The sequence below is a fragment of the Acanthochromis polyacanthus genome, chromosome 13, assembly GCF_021347895.1.
Source record: "Acanthochromis polyacanthus isolate Apoly-LR-REF ecotype Palm Island chromosome 13, KAUST_Apoly_ChrSc, whole genome shotgun sequence".
In the NCBI taxonomy this organism is placed as follows: Eukaryota; Metazoa; Chordata; class Actinopteri; family Pomacentridae; genus Acanthochromis; species Acanthochromis polyacanthus.
The window spans coordinates 1,441,074-1,460,253 of NC_067125.1; the positions used below are offsets into that span (position 1 = coordinate 1,441,074).

Consider the following 19,180-nt stretch of genomic DNA (forward strand, 5'->3'; position numbering starts at 1 on the left):
GTAGTATTTATGTGGTATTTATGTAGTATTTATGTAGCATTTATGTCGTATTTTTGTGGTATTTATTTAGTATTTATGTGGTATTTATTTAGTGTTTATGTAGTATTTATGTGGTATTTCTATGGTATTTATTTAGTATTTATGTGGTATTTATGTAGTATTTATGTGGTATTTATTTAGTATTTATGTGGTATTTATTTAGTGTTTATGTAGTATTTCTATGGTATTTATTTAGTATTTATGTGGTATTTATGTAGTATTTATGTGGTATTTATTTAGTATTTATGTGGTATTTATTTAGTGTTTATGTAGTATTTATGTGGTATTTATGTGGTATTTATATAGTATTTATGTAGCATTTATGTCGTATTTTTGTGGTATTTATTTAGTATTTGTGCGGTATTTATGCAGTATTTATGTGCTCCTCGTAAATCAATTTTTTGTGGTTGATTCTTACGTTTTGATGTTTTCAACAAGTAAAACGAAACATATTTTTGTGTTTATTCATGAATTCAAATTAATCCGTTTACGTGTGGCGTCTATCACAACAAAAAAACTACAGTTCCCAGACACAGCGTGGACATTACGTCGCCGGAAGTTGGCAGTTTTGGTATAAAACTATTTCCGCATCCTGAGCGCGTCCTTTCCTGTCTTCGGCTGTTGGAAGATGGCGGTGCAGATCTCCAAGAAAAGGAAGGTTAGCGGTGTTTTTGCTCCTTTTACTCACACGGGCGGCGGGTTTCTCTACAAATGAGCTCCTGGTGGTTCAGGCAGAAGCGTATCGGTGTCGTCTCGGTGTGGTCCGCTCTCGTCAGTCTCCAGTCCGGGGAGGATTGATTCAGATTGTGGTCTTCATTGGGCAGTAACATGGCAGTTAGCTGTTAGCCGTTAGCACCAGGGGGTTCGGCTTCATTTACCTTCTTTATTTATTAAAACTGGCAGCGAGGGCTGCTGTTAAAGGAGTTTGTATCTAAATTAAAATCATACTTTATATCTGACTTCAAACTGAATAAATGTTGGCGGGTTTTCTCTGAGACTGGGTTTGTGTGTTAATGTAGCTAGCAGGTTAGCTTCGGAGAGCGACAGAAACAAGCTAAAACACAGATTCATGGGTTTATTTATAAAAGATCACACTGAAAGACAGATTCATGGGTTTATCGTTTATTCAGGTAGAGACATGTAAGAAAACACAACAGTCAGTGTTGATCTGTAATGTCTGTTGGTAGCATCATTGTGCTGCAGTTTAAATTCCGTCTAAACTAATTTGTCTTGTAAAACCTGCTGACTCGCAAGCAGAGATGGGAGCGAAACAACATGTTTTAATGTAAACCTGGGTAATAATCCAGCATGTTTTAATAAATAAAGCAGGATAATATTTCAGAATGTTTTAATAAATAAACCTGTATGATAAACAGACGGTATTTATCCATTCCTGCTGTCTGAGAAGTAGCAGACTTTCCATCCATGATTCGTTTAATATCAAATATGTCAATCTGTCATTCATAAGGAGTTGTGTTTAAAGCTGATGCTTCTTATTTTAACATTTCTGAATTCAGTGCAAATACAATGAGATCATTTCTTTGCTGCTCACAGCGTTTGTGTAGCCTTATTGTTCAGCGTGGATGTACTGAGTTTTCCTGTTGGTCTTTATTTCCTGTGTGGAGCTGAAGCTGGTGTAGAGCTTCAGGAGGACAGGAGATATTTAATTATGTGGTTTAAATCCTTTCATTTTCTTGTTCACATGTGGAGTAAATCATTTAAATGTGATTATTTTCTTTCTGACAGATGTGATGTTTCTAAAGTCTAGTTTCAGTTTAAATCTTACTGACTTTAAAGATCAATCAGAGATTCTTCATCAGGTGTTCTGGTGATGTTCTGACTAACCTGCTCGGTCTGTGTCGGTTCTGTTCTGTCGTTTCCCTTCCCAGTTTGTCGCTGACGGCATCTTCAAGGCCGAGCTGAACGAGTTCCTGACTCGTGAGCTGGCTGAGGATGGGTATTCTGGTGTGGAGGTCCGAGTGACTCCCACCAGAACCGAGATCATCATCCTGGCCACAAGGTGAGCACGAAGTTAAATACAGCCCGTCTTCTGCTGGATGTGTTCACAGGGTACCCGCGGATCCTTAAAAAGTCTTAAAAAGTCTTAAATTCGTATATGTAAAATGAAGGCATTAAAATGTCTTAAATTCATTAGAAATTCCTTAAATACAGTAGTCAGTGGTCTTAAATTGTCGGGTCTGTTTTGTTTTTGTTTTTTTTTACTCAGGGGGACTTTGAGTGACGTAAAAGTTGCGCCGAAAGTTTAATTTTAGTCGCGCGCAGACTCCTTCTTTCCTTTCTTCCTCGCGTCACCGGTCAGTCAGGATGGGTAAGTGCAAGTTTAAGCAGTGTTGGCTGGAGGACAGACGGTTTCAAAGCTGGTTGAAACCTGTTGCCAATCTCGAGGAGGCCAGGTCAGGGCTTAAAGTTTTCCGGCGCCGCGCCGGAAGTGTACCATTTAAAAAATTTCATTCATCTCCGTCCTGAAGGCTCCAAGCATGTGCGTCATTGTGCATTCAGTTGCTCCGCTTTAATCAATCAAACTCCAAATCCTACATTAAAAAATATACACCTTCTGTCCAGGCATGCGGCTTTCTGATAGAACTTTTATCCAATTACAGTTTTCTAACTGCGAGTGCGCATCGACTGCTGGGCCACGATATGCTGCCCCCTCTTGGTTCGGCATCGTCAGTGCTGCTGAGCCACTGATAAGAAATAACAGCATCCCACAAACAAAAATCAAAATTTGCAATATTTGTTGGTGTTTTTTGTAATTATATTTAAAGGGAATTACTGTAAACACATTGATATATATTGCATATTATTTATTTTATTTCTGCTTGGACTGTATACCCATTCCACGTGTCCCAGCCCTGTGGCTGCCTGGTCTCTGCAGAGCGCACGGAGCTCCAATCTGTGAGTGGTGCGGTGAAGAATCGAGCAGCTGATCACTGGTCAGTAGCGTTGGAGCTCGTGTTTAGCCCAAAGACGCAGATACTAAAGTTTGCTCAGACTTTGTGTGACAGAGGAGAGAGGATGTGTCTCTGCTGATTAACAAAGAGAGCAGCCGCTGCTGATCCCTGAGCCGCGGTGTGTTGACTCGCCCCATTGGCCTAAGTGCGTCAGTGGCGATGCGCGTGCACGCCCCACAGTCCCCATGGTTTCACCACAAAATAAAAACAAACGGGCTTAGGTATTGAATTTAAAAAAGTAACAAAAACAGAAGTTGTTGATTTTGTTTGATTTCTTAATCTTTAAACATTTTCTATGTGTTTTACAACGACAAAAGGAAAAAAAGAAACAGCTGTTTAGTTTGCTGGATTTTATTTTGAAAGGAAAAAAATCAAAGATCAAGCCATATGTCCCATTATTCTACGCAGAACATCTGTTTAGTTAAATATGCACAAACTGAATGTAGCTTATATAGGATGTTTGTAATAATGAGTTAAATAGCTCTCAGCAGATTTTCTGACCTTATGCATCCGAATGATGTCTAGCCACAAACAAAAACTCTCCAATCTTCAGCAAATATTATTAGTAAGAAAAGAACGAACGTATGGGTTGTGTGAAATGAATAATGGATAGATAGTTAAATAAGAATGTTCTTAGGCTGCTTTTCACCGTTCTTTCTTCCCAAAATATAGATAAAAAATAGAAACATTTAAATTGAGTTAGTTTTGTAGCAGTTTTGTTGTGGTTGGTGTTGTTTTGAGTTCTTGTTAAATCTACTGAAGAGATAAAAATTATTAAAAGTTATTAATAATACATGTACTTGATTTTCATGATTTTTTCCCCTTTACACTAAAATAATTCTTTGTAATTATAGCGATGTGGTATTGAAACATCAGCACAAAAAAATCTGACTTGGGGCACTTTCTAAAATGTCTTAAGTTTTGGCAGTAAGGTTTTACATTTGAGCAACAATAAAATAGTGGGATCATAATGGGCATTATTTCCACCAGATGACCTCATATTTGCTCTGAATTAATAGAGTCTCATATATATTGTGTTTTAGTGCGTTTTAAAACACATTTAAATACATTTATTGACACTATAAATTGGATCTTAGAAGTTCAGGCTCAGGATTTTTTCTCACTTTAAGCCCTGGGCCAGGTGCATTCTTTGCAAGAAGGATTTCAAACTCGGCACCATGGGAATTAAAGCGGTCGAATCGCACATGCAGGGCGCTAAGCATAAAATGGCGACAGAGAGCCAAAAACAAACGCCGGGCATCTCTCATTTTTGTGTGGGTCCAGCGCCCCAGCTAACAACAACCGCCGCTGTTACCGCCGGTGCTAGCAGCACTGACCTGACGGTTATCTATGGTGGGACAGCAACACTCAAATCCGAGGTCTTACGGATCTTGAACACTGAGTGTGTGTTCAGTGTTTTGTCGTTGACATATAGTATTGTTATTGCACTTGTAATTTTATGTGTTTGACCAAATGCAATGTGCTTTTACTCACGCCAAGTCTCGTTGGCAAAGCAGTGTTTTGTATTGATCAGTATTGTATCAGTTTGTTTAATAAACTGACAATAAGTAAACTTGAATGATTGTCACTGAGGTTCTAGTACAGCGGGATCCCTAACCATCGCTTGTATTTATAGGATTTTTTTTTTTAAATGCAGTCTTAAATTTCATTCAAGACGGCATTAAAAAGGTCTTAAAAAGTCTTAAATTTGACTTGCTGAAACCTGCAGATACCCTGGTTCAGCTCAGGGCATGTTTGTTGACCTCAGTTGAACTTTTTCAGGACCCAGAATGTTCTGGGAGAAAAAGGCCGTCGCATCAGAGAGCTGACTGCTGTGGTCCAGAAGAGGTTCGGCTTCCCCGAGGGCAGCGTGGAGGTAAGAAACCCTGAATAAATAGTATTAAAAGACAATAAAGAGTATTAAAACACAATAAATATTAATAAAGCACACCCCCAAGGGCAGCATAGAGGTAAGAAACCCTAAAATGAACCAGTTATTTGAAACACTTCCTGTTTTAATGTGGTTGAAGTGCGTCTCTGGTGCTGAAGCTGGTTCCTGAAGGTCCAGTCTGGTGTTCTTAAGCAGAGACAGATCTTCTCCTGAGGTCTGAGTCTAGTGCCGTCTGCTGCATCTCCTTCTAAACCAGAGGACTTCCTGTTTGGTTCCCTTCAGTGATGATCCGATGACGAGACAGAGCAGGACCTGGTCTGGTTCTGCAGGGTACCGGTTCAGGTCCACGTTCTGTGGTTCTGCTCTGGTTCCTCAGATCAGCAGGTTCTCTCCACATGAAGACATAGAGGCATTTGTCTGAGAAGGGTCCAGACATCAGGAGAGGTTCCTCAGTGTAGCTGAAGATGTAGTTCTGGAGGTTAACGTCAGGATCAGCCCTGAAGCACACATCCATTGATTTAAACCACTTTATTAAAATAAAGAACCAGCCGTTGGTCCTCCACCTCCTCTGTGACGTTTCTCTAAGTCTCAGCTTCATGTTCTCATGTTTCATCATCTTCTGGTCTTTTGTTCTTTCTTTCAGTGTTTTTAGTTTCACCGTTTGTAGAAGCAGATCTTTGCTTGCCATTGAAGCAGTCTGTAGTCTCCACAGAGGAACCACATTAATATGTGCAGTCTAGAACCCAGTAGAACACGTGAACAGGTTGGGTGCTGACTGTGTGCTGTTTTCCAGCTGTATGCTGAGAAGGTGGCCACTAGGGGGCTCTGTGCCATCGCCCAGGCTGAGTCTCTGCGCTACAAACTGCTGGGAGGTCTGGCTGTCCGCAGGTAAACATCCTCATTATCAGTGTTATGTTCTTTAGGAGAGCACATGTCTGGTATATTAAAGTAGGGAACGGTTCCTTCACTGATGATATGATGACGAGTCGGAACGGTTCTGTCTGGTTCTGCTGCTCTCCGGTTCAGATCCACGTTCTGTGGTTCTGAACCGGTTCTTCAGATCAGAGGAACTTTTGGTTGAAGACATTGAGGCATTTGTCTGAGAAGGACTGGATCAGAACAAGCAGAACCGTTAGAACCTAAACATGTAGAACAGACTGAAACCTGGAGTGTAGGGTTCTAGAGGAAGGTGTCTTATTACCTGTCTGTCTGCTGCCATCTCCTACCAGAGTCACTCTGCGGCTACTTTACTACTTCTTGTAGTGTCCTGTACTTTAAAGAATATGTGAGTTCTAGTTTAGGAAAGCTCACACTGTCTGCTTCACTCCGTATTTTAGTATTTCTAACAAATGCAATCTAAAATCTGTTCAGGAAGAATAATAGTTTCTGTCTGGAGTCCTCATGTCCTCATAGATTGGGTTTCCATTACAGTTTTTCGCAAAATAAAAGCGATGTTTCTAAAATTTCGACAAAGTATATTTGCGCTTTGAACGTGTTTCCATTGAAGGTTGTTCTGGGCAGAAGCATCGTAACTCTCGTAAAATATCATCCCGCGAGATTTCACTGCAGGAAGATGAACGCCCAAAACCTGTTTCTATCTCCTTCTAACACTCTGCATTCCTCTGCTGTTTGCTGTCTAGTATGGCAGTGATGTTTTTCTCAAGAATAACGGCAAGAAAAGTCTGGGTCTCCTCTTCTGTCCACACGTACCGCGCCATGTTTACTCCGAGAGAACTGGTCATGTGACCAGGTACGTCACGTCCGGTGACGTATAATTGTGGAAAAAGTGTTTCCATTGCGCTTTTGCGATATTTTTCAATATCGAAACGTCTGAAAACCCACCTCATGAGAGCGTAAAAACTTTTTAGCGATATTTTAGTCCTTTTTCGAAATTCAGGTGTTTCCATTACCAGTTTTTTTATTGCACTATTTACATTTTGCGCATATCTAAGGGTAATGGAAACGCAGCTATAGACGGAGTCCTCATAGACGGAGTCCTCATGTCCTCATGTCCTCATAGACGGAGTCCTCATGTCCTCATAGACGGAGTCCTCATGTCCTCATAGACGGAGTCCTCATGTCCTCATAGACGGAGTCCTCATGTCCTCATGTCCTCATAGACGGAGTCCTCATGTCCTCATAGACGGAGTCCTCATGTCCTCATAGACGGAGTCCTCATGTCCTCATAGACAGACTTCATCATTTACAGTCAGTATAACATACTTTGAGAACAGGAGAACATGTCGTTAAGGTGCAGTTAGAACAACAATGTGTCTGATGATGTCACCTCGTTGGTTCCTCTGTTTCGTTGATCTTTACAGTAAAAATAACCAAATGGAACTGATCCACTGCCAGCCCTGCATGTTCACATTTAGTATGAAGCGGTTCCTGTGTAGACGTGTTCAAGTCTGTAAAGTCCTTCTAAATGTTTGTTTTAGAAGCATTGACAACTTTTACAAAGTTATTGGGGGGAGAACTTTTAGATCGGACTGTTATTTTTGACTTTTCCCTCTGGATTAATAAACCTGTTGGTCCCCAGAGTGCTGCTGCTTTCTTTTTATCCTTGTTCTGTGTCTGTGAGCAACAGACTGCTGTAATTTCCTTCGGGATTAATAAGGTACCTTGATCTTGACTCCATGTTCTAGACGTAAACCTGAGGATTTATTCTGCTCCAGGACGTGAGGTTCATCATAGAGAGCTCCAGATGTTTGTAGATGTTTCTAATCTTTGTTCTGTGGTTCTCCAGGGCCTGCTATGGAGTGCTGAGGTTCATCATGGAGAGCGGGGCTAAGGGCTGTGAGGTGGTGGTTTCTGGGAAGCTCAGAGGTCAGAGGGCCAAATCCATGAAGTTTGTGGACGGTCTGATGATCCACAGTGGAGATCCAGTGAACTACTACGTGGACACGGCGGTCCGCCACGTTCTGCTGAGGCAGGGTGAGTCCAGCTCTCTGATTGGCTACCCGTTGAAGTAAGAGCCTATCACTGCCGGCTGCTCTCTGACCTCCACTGATGATTGTTCTCAGGTGTTCTGGGCATCAAGGTGAAGATCATGCTGCCGTGGGACCCCAGCGGGAAAATCGGTCCTAAGAAGCCCCTCCCAGACCATGTCAGCATTGTGGAACCCAAAGAGGAGACCCTCCCCACCACACCCATGTCTGAACAGAAGGGGGCCAAGCCTGAGGTTCCTGTGATGCCCCAGGGAACACCTGTCCCCACCGCCTAACAGGTAGGGTTCTAGATACACTGGTCCCCAGAGGTTATTTCCTGTAGGGTTCTAGAGTGGTACCAGATGGACAGTGAGGAGGAGAACCCTTTAATAAATGTGTTGAAGCATTAGAACACGGGAGGAGGTTTTCTAAAACTCTGTAGACGTAGAATCTGATTTAACCAACGTCTAGAACTTCTGTGATCCACCAGCAGATGGGTTCTACCAAGGTTCCTTCCTGTTAAAAGGGAGTTCTGTCTCTGGGGGTTCTGGCCTGATGGGTTCTTAAAGCGTCTGGAGACGATCTGAACTCTAACTGGTTCTCTATGAATAGAATTGAAGTGGGAACCTGGAGGTAGATGGAGTTCCACCATCTGGACCTGAAGAAGATCTGAACCTGCTGCTGGTTCCACCAGAGGCTCAGAGAACACTTTAATGTTCAGAAACCTCAGCTTCAGTCCTTCAGTGATGATACGATGACGAGTCGGAACGGTTCTGTCTGGTTCTGCTGCTCTCTGGTTCAGATCCACGTTCTGTGGTTCTGCTCCGGTTCTTCAGATCAGAGGAACTTTCGGTTGAAGACATTGAGGCATTTGTCTGAGAAGGACTGGACCTGGAGACGGACGGCTAGCCTGAAGCAGCTCTGAGGAGAACCAGACTGGTTTTCTTCTTTTAATGTTTACATACATGGCAATTTTCCGCGGATTTCCACCGATTTAATTTCAGATTTGAACATTTCTGTGAATCGTCTTAATCCGTGTTAACGTCGTTAACGTTAACACTGACTTTCACTGAAGCTATCGTTCGATTGTAAACGGCCCAGCGATTGCATAGCTTCAAGCTTGGACCAATCAAATTGCTCGTAGCATTCTTTGTCACAAATTCATGGCGGCGTGTTCGACAACTTTCAGCTGAATTTGGAAGCTTTTCCAAAAACTCCAATCCCAATTAGAATGACGAGTTGAAGGTTCCTGAGGAGAACTGAGCAGTAACAGCACTGAGAACATGAGTGGAACCTGTAGGATTTAATCTGCTCTCTGGTTCTAACTCTGTTCTTTCTTTTCCAGGTTCCTCCGTTTCACCAGATGGAAGCAAAACTCTGATTTTTGTGTACAAAACCAATAAAATCTGGAAAGTCCTGTTGTTGTCATGATGTCTGGTTTTCACGTTGTGATCATCGTCCCAAACATCATAAAAACACTTTGTTTAAATCCTCACATGGCCTTTTTACAGTTTGTTTTTTAAGATTTTTAAATGTGATTAATTTTATATTTTTGACATTTTTATAAAGTATTTTTGAAGTTGGGACTTTGCATGGCTATAATAAGAGGATAGATGAGTTTCTGTGCAAATTAGCAGATCTCTACCACCTGTGCTACACTGACTTCAGGGTCCTTGAAAATGAGGCACTTTTCATGGGGGGCAATGTTCAGCAGTCCATATCTCTAAATAATGAGCCTAGAGGGCCCCCCTCTATAAGTTATAAACCAGTATGGTCTAGAGCAAAACTAAATGGTGCTAAGACATTAATCTGTAAGATTTCTGGTATTTTTAACACCCATAACCCTACTCGCTAGTGGTTTTTATAAATAATTTATACATTTTGGGCAAGCCCCCCTGCTCTGTAGAGACTTCTCCTGAGTGTGTGTGTTGTTTCTAGGACATCACCAACATGTAGAGAGCTTGGAGAAAAAATTTCAAGTCTCTGTGATACTCAGAAGCAGAGATAAGCATTTTAAAAAATAAAAATTCCAGGCGAGGATTGGGGGGGGGGCATTTTGGCCTGAATTATTAAAATTTGAAAATGCCATAACTCAAAAATTATTGGGATTATAAGCCTGTAATTTTGCACACAAAGCTTTTTTATCATGATCTTCCACCACCAGCACCCACAGTAAAATTGAAGATGGTGCTGCAACCACCTTCCTGAATACTTGGTGTTTTGGGATAGAATAAACCTGGTGCCATGGAGACGGACAGTAAAGGAGGAGGAGTAGAGGGTTAGGGCTGGAAATCACCTGTGCACATCTGTTAGCTATACAGGCAGCCAATAGAGTATTTTATGCATGTTCTAGCGTAGGGTTTGGATGGAGATGCATGCATACATATACCGGGCTTTGCAAAAGTTCTGTTACACGGTTTCATGATCTTTAGAGACGTTTACATGTCGGAGTGAAAAATTCCATTAAATAAACTGAAAGTTCTACCTTATAGGCAGGTGTCCTTAATACAAATGTTTTTCTCCGGTGAAGTTGTATCAAGATGGAAGTCAAAAGAGTTGAGATATCTGCTCTGCTTTGTGCTGAACATCAGCCGGATGACCGTCCACAGAGTCGCAGAGAGGCTAAAGAATGGTGAAGATGCTGGCTCTGCTGCTTGGCTCTGTCAGGCTTGTGGCCAGCACAAAGCAGAGCAGATATCTCAACTCTTTTGACTTCCATCTTGATACAACTTCACCAGAGAACAAAATTGTATTAATGACACCTGCCTATAAGGTAGAACTTTCAGTTTATTTAAGGGAATTTTTCACTCCGACATGTAAACGTCTCTAAAGATCATGAAACCGTGTAACAGAACTTTTGCAAAGCCCGCTATATATATATGTAATGTAGTTTTTGTCCATGTAAAACCCACTGTTACAAAAACACAGCTTATTTTTTGTCATTTTTAATTTCTATTTTTTCTGTATTTGAGTATATATATATATATATATATATATATATATATATATATATACTTTTCTTTGCTTATTGTTTTCTACGTTTTTTTCCATACGTATTTTTTTTCTTTTTTTTGCTCATTTTCTGTATTTTGGACTTAGTGAAGTAGTTTGATATTTTTTTTGTCTTTATGAAGAGCTGGAAGAAGCAAAACTAGTATGTAATTTGACATTTTAATGGACGTGTTAAACTCATGGACAGTTTGGTTTTAGTGAGTCAGGATGACATCATCAGAAGGTCACATGACATCTACCTGACAGGTGAGGACAGAGGTCTCACTCTGCTCTGTTTCTGGTTCCAGAGATTCAGTGGAAATATTCAGCTCAGGTTTAGTGAAGTAGTAAAACTCAGCAGCAGGAGTATTTCTGTTCATGTAGTTTTAATCAGCTGGTTTTTGTGTTTCTGGAATAAAATAAATGTTAGAAGAACGAAATAGTCGTAATGACAAAAAAAAAAGATTTGCAGCTCAAACAGCAGAATATGAAGGTTAAAACCCAAAAATATTAAATACCTGCAAGATTCTCTGAAACATCGTCCATCTAAGGCTCTACTGTATAATTTAATCTTTTTAATTTTACTGTATTATTTATGTAGTTTTACATACATTTTTTATAACAATAATTTCCATCCATTCTCTATCCACCGCTTTATCCTCTCTAGGGTCATGGGGGGTGCTGGAGTCTATCCCAGCTGACTGAAGGCAGGGACACCCTGGACAGGTCACCAGTCTGTCACAGGGCTACATATACAGACACACAATCACACTCACATTCACACCTACGGACAATTTAGAGTAACCAATTAACCTCAGCATGTTTTTGGACTGTGGGAGGAAGCCGGAGTACCCGGAGAAAACCCACGCATGCACAGGGAGAACATGCAAACTCCATGCAGGAAGATCCCAGGCCGGGATTTGAACCGGGGATCTTCTTGCTGCAAGGCGAAAATGCTAACCACTACCCACTGTGCAGCCCCGATAACAATAATTTACCTGATTTATTTAAATACAAACACCAGAATATTAATAAATATATCTGACCAATTTAAATGCTAAAGTTCCAACCAGCAGTAAAATACGAACTAATTCATGTGAACAAACTAATATTTAATATTAAAATAATTCTCAGCTTTTAGGATTTAACTGTTGAAGAAAAACTTCAGGATCTGCAGCAGAGTGACACCTCCTGCAGGTAAGAGGCTGCAGGTCCGGGTTAGGCCACGCCCCTGCCTCCAACCTGTCCACCAGCTCTCACCTGTCGACTAACCTGTCCACGATGAGCCTTCCAGAACAAACACCTGAGAAGATGATTTCTTCTGCAGCTCTGGTAAGAAATGTGTTTACCGACAGTCTGGATATTTGTTGAAGCAGACAGCTGAAACTCACCTGAAGTTTACCTGAAACTCAACTGTGAACAGGTGGCAGCAGACACACCTTCATTCTGCATCAGTAACTTTTCACTGCAGATATTGTCTGTTGTTTTTCTGGAAGTTTAAAGATTAAAACTTGCAGGAAGTAACTGAAGTACTCGACTACTAACTAAATACTCTGATACAGTTTAAAGTACTTGTACTGGAGTACTTTATCTCTGAGAGACAGGTTTTATTTACAGGTGAACTTGGTTCATTTCCAGATTCATGTTTAAACAGAGCTGGAAAATACCTCAAATACTCGAGTACTGAAGCACTACACTGAACTACTAGTACTGCAGTATTTTATACTTTTTACCACATCAGAGGGGAATATTTTACTGATTTGCTGCAGTTATCTTCCAGTAGATGATTTAAAAAAAACTTTTACATCATAGAATTACATCATCATTGCTAGCAACGACTGCACTCTGTCACTATTTTTAAATCTATTTTGATATATTTTTTGGAAATTAAAAAAAAATTCTTTAAAATTCTTGATATTATGAAGTATTTTAGTTAATATTTTTACATAAAGATTTTCTGCTTTTCATATTGTTTGACATGTTTTTCTGTTGTTTTGATCATCGTTATTTTTTTATTTTATTTTATGCTATTTTAAAATGTATTTTAGAGTTTTTGTAAACATTATTTTGCTAACTGATAGAGTTTTTTTGGTCTTCATTGTCCAGCAGAGGACAGACAGGAACCAGATAGGAGGATGGACCAGAACTGTTTGAGATGTTTCTGATTCATTTATAGTTTTTAGACTTTTTTTAAATAGAAAAGTGAGAAACACCAGCAGGAGGGTTGAGAAGGTCTTTAACATGCTCTACTTCCTGGTCTCAGTTCTCTCCTGTGGTCCAGCTGAACGTCGGAGGTCACCTGTTCAGCTCCACATTGAACACGCTCAGAAGTCACCCTGACTCCAAGCTGGCCGAGATGTTTAACGGACAGAACAAACCGAGAACCGACGCTCAGGGACGCTTCTTCATCGACCGCGACGGATCACACTTCGGAGCTCTGCTGGAGTTCATGAGATCAGAGACGGTTCCAACGGAGAACATCCACGAGGTCTGGCTCTCCTGTCAGGTGTAGATTAGAGAACATCAGGAGGTCCACATGAAGCATCCTGTAACTTTGAACACCGAGACCTCTGTGAACACCTAGACCTCTATGAACACCTAGACCTCTATGAACACCTAGACCTCTGTGAACACCTAGACCTCTGTGAACACCTAGACCTCTATGAACACCTAGTCCTCTGTGAACACCTAGACCTCTGTGAACACCTAGACCTCTATGAACACCTAGACCTCTGTGAACACCTAGACCTCTATGAACACCTAGACCTCTGTGAACACCTAGACCTCTATGAACACCTAGACCTCTGTGAACACCTAGACCTCTGTGAACACCTAGACCTCTGTGAACACCTAGACCTCTATGAACATCTAGACCTCTATGAACATCTAGACCTCTGTGAACATCTAGACCTCTATGAACATCTAGACCTCTGTGAACATCTAGACCTCTGTGAACATCTAGACCTCTGTGAACATCTAGACCTCTGTGAACACCTAGACCTCTATGAACACCTAGACCTCTGTGAACACCTAGACCTCTATGAACACCTAGACCTCTATGAACACCTAGACCTCTGTGAACACCTAGACCTCTGTGAACACCTAGACCTCTGTGAACATCTAGACCTCTGTGAACATCTAGACCTCTGTGAACACCTAGACCTCTATGAACATCTAGACCTCTGTGAACATCTAGACCTCTATGAACATCTAGACCTCTGTGAACATCTAGACCTCTATGAACATCTAGACCTCTGTGAACATCTAGACCTCTGTGAACACCTAGACCTCTATGAACACCTAGACCTCTATGAACACCTAGACCTCTATGAACATCTAGACCTCTGTGAACACCTAGACCTCTGTGAACACCTACACCTCTGTGAACACCTAGACCTCTGTGAACATCTAGACCTCTGTGAACACCTAGACCTCTATGAACACCTAGACCTCTGTGAACACCTAGACCTCTGTGAACATCTAGACCTCTGTGAACACCTAGACCTCTGTGAACACCTAGACCTCTGTGAACACCTAGACCTCTGTGAACATCTAGACCTCTGTGAACACCTAGACCTCTGTGAACACCTAGACCTCTGTGAACACCTAGACCTCTGTGAACATCTAGACCTCTGTGAACATCTAGACCTCTGTGAACACCTAGACCTCTATCAACACCTAGACCTCTATGAACACCTAGACCTCTGTGAACATCTAGACCTCTGTGAACACCTAGACCTCTATGAACACCTAGACCTCTATGAACACCTAGACCTCTATGAACATCTAGACCTCTGTGAACACCTAGACCTCTGTGAACATCTAGACCTCTGTGAACACCTAGACCTCTGTGAACACCTAGACCTCTGTGAACACCTAGACCTCTGTGAACATCTAGACCTCTGTGAACACCTAGACCTCTGTGAACATCTAGACCTCTGTGAACATCTAGACCTCTGTGAACATCTAGGTCTCTGTGAACGCCTAGGTCTCTATGAACATCTAGACCTCTATTAACTCCAGGTTCTGGTTCCTACCAATGGTTCCACATCAACTTTTAGTCTAAACATCTAAAAACGTTCCTCCATCAGGTTCTACTGATGCTAGAGCCTCAACAGTTGGAGAAATGTGGACCAAAGACTATATTTTAGTAGAAATATGGATCCATCCATAGATAAACACTGACAGGAACTTTCTGGGCCCAAAGCGCTAAATAATGAAGCTTTGTAAATTGAAGTCCTTGGCTGTGATTGGTCCAGACCCTCAGGTGTGTTTTAGTTTTTCTCAGGGTGTGTTTCCTGCAGGTCCACCGGGAGGCGCTCTACTACAACATCACTGCTCTGATCAAACGTCTGGAGGAAACTCCTCAGCTGTTTGGAGAGCTGGTGGGTCGGCAGCAGTTCCTGTCCAGAGTCCCACATTACAAAGAGAACATTGAGGTGAGCTGCTGCCACTGCAGAACCTCCACTGGTTCCACTGCAGAACCTCCACTGGTTCCACTGCAGTTCATTTTAATGTCCTGCAGCTCTGGGCCCATCATGTCCAACATGTGTCCAGACGTCTTCACCATGGAGGTTCCACATTCTGAAGATGTTGAACTGTTTACGGTTCTAGTTTAGGGTTGCCTGTCGGTCTTTGATCGCTTCTTAGTCACACCAAAACTCAGAATGTTTAGTTTTTACAGACTCTGGTTTGAGTGAAAGTTTACATGTAGTATTTTTAAATAAATATCCTGATTTTCTTTACAGAACATGTTCTATATTAATGAAGAATCATTCGTAGTGATTTTCTAGTTTCTGGCTGATAAATCGTCTTTTTGGTGATTTATTGTTGACAAAATCTGCACTCTAAACCCACCGGCAGGTTCTGGTTCTGAGTGTTAAAGCCAGTCAGAATTAACCTTAAATCAGCTGATTCATAAACATCACTTCAGTTCTAGAGGTGTGGAACCATGTCCCCTGTTCCTCAGGTTCTGATCCGGATTGCCCGAGCTGAGGCCGTCGCCGCCCGTCGCTCCACCATCATGATCTGCGTTCTGCCCTCCAAGGACGATGTTGGTTGCTATGACGACGCCATCAGCAGCCTGGAGGCGGACAAGGAGTCGGTGGTGACGTTCGGTCCGTGGACGGCGTCTCCGTCGGCCCGAGACCTGCTGGACTGTGTGAAGATGGACATCGAGAGTCGAGGCTACCGGGTGGAGATCCAGCCTCACGTCATGGAGAGGAGCTTCATGTCCCGAAACTACGACTACTTCTATAGGCTCACCTTCAGCTGGTGGTAGCATCTCCACCTTCAGCTGGTGGTGATGCTAACATCTATGAACTCACCTGGTGGTGATGCCTCCACAGTGAACAGGTACAGATGATTAAAAACGTGTCCTGAGCAACTCAAACTTTGTCCAACGTGACTTTTGTCCAAAATGAAGAAAAATCCTGAAAATCTGTTGAAGTCACTCAGAACTGTCCAAAATGACACATTCCTACAATTCTTCAGATGTTTTTTTCTTTCAAACAACTTAAACCATCATCAAGTCCTGGTGTCAGACAGAACCATGTGGATCCATGAGGAACTAGAAAAGCACTCGGAGAGTGCAGACTTCCGCCAGGCTATCTGTCTGTCTCTCAATTGTACAGAGTCCTTCAAAAAAATCCTGGATCCAGACGGTGATCTGGATCACCTCCAAAATCTAATTGATTGTTACTTTTGCTCTTCCGGACATTCAGTAAAATTTTGGTGAAAATCCGTCCATAACTTTTTGAGTTATGCTGTTAACAGACAAACAGACAAACTCCGGTGATTACACACGTGGACAAAATTGTTGGTACCCCTCAGTTAAAGAAGGAAAAACCCACAATTCTCACTGAAATCACTTGAAACTCACAAAAGTAACAATAAATAAAAAATTATTGAAAATTAAATAATCAAAAACAGCCATTACTTTTGAATGGTTGATTAACATAATTATTTAAAAAAACAAACTAATGAAACAGGCCTGGACAAAAATGATGGTACCTCTATAAAAGATTGAAAACTATTTGACCAGAGTGACATGATTAACTCAGGTGTGTCATTTAATTGACATCACAGGTGTTTCCAAACTCATAATCAGTCAGTCTGCCTATTTAAAGGGAGACAAGTAGTCACCCTGCTGTTTGGTGAAAAGGTGTGTACCACACTGAACATGGACAACAGAAAGCGAAGGAGAGAATTGTCCCAGGACATCCGAAAAAAAATGATAGACAAACATCTTAAAGGTAAAGGCTATAAGACCATCTCTAAACAGCTTGAAGTTCCTGTGACAACAGTGGCTCATATTATTCAGAAGTTCAAGACCCACGGGACAGTAGCCAACCTCCCTGGACGTGGCCGCAAGAGGAAAATTGATGACAAATTGAAGAGACGGATCGTTGGAATTGTATCCAAAGAGCCCAGAGCAACCTCCAAAGAAATTAAAGGTGAACTCCAAGGCCAAGGTACATCAGTGTCAGATCGCACCATTCGTCGTTGTTTGAGCCAAAGTGGACTTCATGGGAGACGACCAAGGAGGACACCACTGCTGAAAAAAACTCATAAAAAAGCAAGACTGGAATTTGCAAAAATGCATGTTGACAAGCCACAAAGCTTCTGGGAGAATGTCCTTTGGACAGATGAGACCAAACTGGAGCTTTTTGGTAAGGCACATCAACTCTATGTTCATAGACTCAAAAACCAAGCATACGAAGAAAAGAACACTGTCCCTACGGTGAAACATGGAGGAGGCTCAGTAATGTTTTGGGGCTGCTTTGCTGCATCTGGCACAGGGTGTCTTGAAAGTGTGCAAGGTACGATGAAATCTGAAGACTATCAAGGCATTCTGGAGAGAAATATGCTGCCTAGTGTCAGAAAGCTTGGTCTCAGTCGCAGGTCATGGGTCTTCCAACAGGACAACGATCCAAAACACACAGCCAAAAACACCCAAGAATGGCTGAGAGAAAAGCGTTGGACTATTCTGAAGTGGCCTTCGATGAGCCCAGATCTGAATCCCATTGAACATATGTGGAAAGAGCTGAAACATGCCATTTGGAGAAGACACCCATCAAACCTGAGACAACTGGAGCTGTTTGCTCATGAGGAGTGGGCCAAAATACCTGTTGACAGCTGCAGAACGCTCATTGACAAATACAGAAATCGTTTAATTGCAGTGATTGCCTCAAAAGGTTGTGCAACAAAATATTAAGTTATGGGTACCATCATTTTTGTCCAGCCCTATTTCATTAGTTTGTTTTTTTAAATAATTATGTTAATCAACAATTCAAAAGTGATGGCTGATTTTGATTATTTAATTTTCAATAAATTTTTATTTATTGTTACTTTTGTGAGTTTCAAGTGATTTCAGTGAGAATTGTGGGTTTTTCCTTCTTTAACTGAGGGGTACCAACAATTTTGTCCACGTGTGTACATAACCTCCTGGCGGAGGTAACTATCTGGAAAAGTTCTTTAAAGAACCAGTTTTTCTGTTTGGAGCCTGAAGGAACCATTTTCTGATCTGTATTGGTTTGGATTCATTTTGGCCACCAGAGGTCAGTAGAGCGTCTGTTTGGGATTCTGTGGTTTCAAATTAGTTTTGATTTTTATCTTTTTACTTCCTTAAAACAAATAAAATTGAAAAGCACTCAGACCTCTGCCAAGGACAGAGAGGAAAACAGGAAACCCATGCAGTAAAGGATCATGAGCTGGAATTGAACCTGCATCTCTGACACAGTTCTGTTTATGAATCACCTTCTGAACCAGCTGAGCTATCAGGACACCATACTCAAACTTGTTGGACGACATACTAACCTATGATGTTTTTGTCCTATTTTGAACCACATACTAAAAAATTCAAAGTGATCCAGAATGCAGGATCCTTTCCAGATTCCCACCAAAATTAAATCAGCTCTTCCTCTTACCATAGTCTACATCTCCTCAAAATTTCATGTGAATCTGCCCAGACGTTTTTGAGTTATCTTGCTAACAGACAGACAGACGCACAAACGCTGGGTGTCACATAACCTCCTTGGCGGAGGTAAAAATAAATTTATCAACCTGAGTTCTGTTGTTTTTCCAGGTTTATGTTCAACTTTAATCAACTTTCTCACAAATCCTAGTCAACGTTTTTTAAGAGAAACCTTTTTATTGCTTGAACCCATTTTTACTGAAGTTCTTCTGAGAACTATTTATGATGACTCTATCAGGCACTTTGGAGGTTCTTTAAAGAACTTTTTACCAAATGGTTCCTTAAGATAAGATAAGATAGACTTTATTAATCTCACAAAGGAGAAATTTAACATTACAGGGCTCTTAGAAACAAAAACAAAAAACAGAGGAGTGCAAAAGTCACG

At 41.4% G+C, this 19,180-nt stretch overlaps 2 protein-coding genes, 1 long non-coding RNA gene and 3 other non-coding genes across 8 annotated transcripts; 5 read left to right on the forward strand and 1 right to left on the reverse strand.

The window, feature by feature from the left end:
• Positions 1-593: 593 nt before the first annotated feature.
• Positions 594-9,324, forward strand: rps3 (ribosomal protein S3). Its single transcript, XM_051957512.1, has 7 exons — positions 594-697; positions 1,929-2,059; positions 4,794-4,887; positions 5,696-5,790; positions 7,649-7,836; positions 7,926-8,128; positions 9,175-9,324. Exons 1-6 carry the CDS (start codon positions 668-670, stop codon positions 8,123-8,125), a joined length of 738 nt encoding a protein of 245 aa, XP_051813472.1. The 5' UTR covers positions 594-667; the 3' UTR covers positions 8,126-8,128; positions 9,175-9,324.
• LOC127536947 (small nucleolar RNA SNORD15) lies at positions 5,179-5,328 on the forward strand. Its single transcript, XR_007946201.1, has one exon. It is a non-coding gene; the product is annotated as a small nucleolar RNA SNORD15 (small nucleolar RNA).
• On the forward strand, positions 5,865-6,010 carry LOC127536946 (small nucleolar RNA SNORD15). Its single transcript, XR_007946200.1, has one exon. It is a non-coding gene; the product is annotated as a small nucleolar RNA SNORD15 (small nucleolar RNA).
• LOC127536945 (small nucleolar RNA SNORD15) lies at positions 8,568-8,713 on the forward strand. Its single transcript, XR_007946198.1, has one exon. It is a non-coding gene; the product is annotated as a small nucleolar RNA SNORD15 (small nucleolar RNA).
• Positions 9,325-10,888: 1,564 nt separating the features above from the next.
• On the forward strand, positions 10,889-16,659 carry kctd14 (potassium channel tetramerization domain containing 14). The gene is made up of 4 exons (XM_022206960.2): positions 10,889-12,152; positions 13,084-13,308; positions 15,125-15,259; positions 15,790-16,659. The coding sequence occupies exons 1-4, from the start codon at positions 12,102-12,104 to the stop codon at positions 16,099-16,101; spliced, it is 723 nt and encodes a 240-aa protein (XP_022062652.1). The 5' UTR covers positions 10,889-12,101; the 3' UTR covers positions 16,102-16,659.
• LOC127536654 (uncharacterized) lies at positions 13,301-15,146 on the reverse strand. 3 transcript variants are annotated; one of them, XR_007945733.1, is made up of 4 exons: positions 14,721-15,146; positions 14,469-14,684; positions 14,265-14,396; positions 13,301-14,156 (listed from the first exon to the last, which is right to left on the reverse strand). It is a non-coding gene; the product is annotated as an uncharacterized LOC127536654 (long non-coding RNA). The 3 variants fall into 3 exon arrangements; XR_007945732.1 differs by having other exon boundaries at positions 14,265-14,414; positions 14,613-15,146; XR_007945731.1 differs by having other exon boundaries at positions 14,469-15,146.
• Positions 16,660-19,180: the final 2,521 nt, after the last annotated feature.

Excerpts from the sequence above, each read along its gene's own strand:
- rps3 (XM_051957512.1), top strand. The coding sequence starts at position 668 with ATGGCGGTGCAGATCTCCAAGAAAAGGAAG. Across the intron at positions 2,060-4,793 it reads ATCATCATCCTGGCCACAAG|GACCCAGAATGTTCTGGGAG; the intron begins GTGAGCACGAAG and ends GAACTTTTTCAG. Across the intron at positions 4,888-5,695 it reads TCCCCGAGGGCAGCGTGGAG|CTGTATGCTGAGAAGGTGGC; the intron begins GTAAGAAACCCT and ends GCTGTTTTCCAG.
- kctd14 (XM_022206960.2), top strand. The coding sequence starts at position 12,102 with ATGAGCCTTCCAGAACAAACACCTGAGAAGATGATTTCTTCTGCAGCT. Across the intron at positions 12,153-13,083 it reads TGATTTCTTCTGCAGCTCTG|TTCTCTCCTGTGGTCCAGCT; the intron begins GTAAGAAATGTG and ends TCCTGGTCTCAG. Across the intron at positions 15,260-15,789 it reads ATTACAAAGAGAACATTGAG|GTTCTGATCCGGATTGCCCG; the intron begins GTGAGCTGCTGC and ends CCTGTTCCTCAG.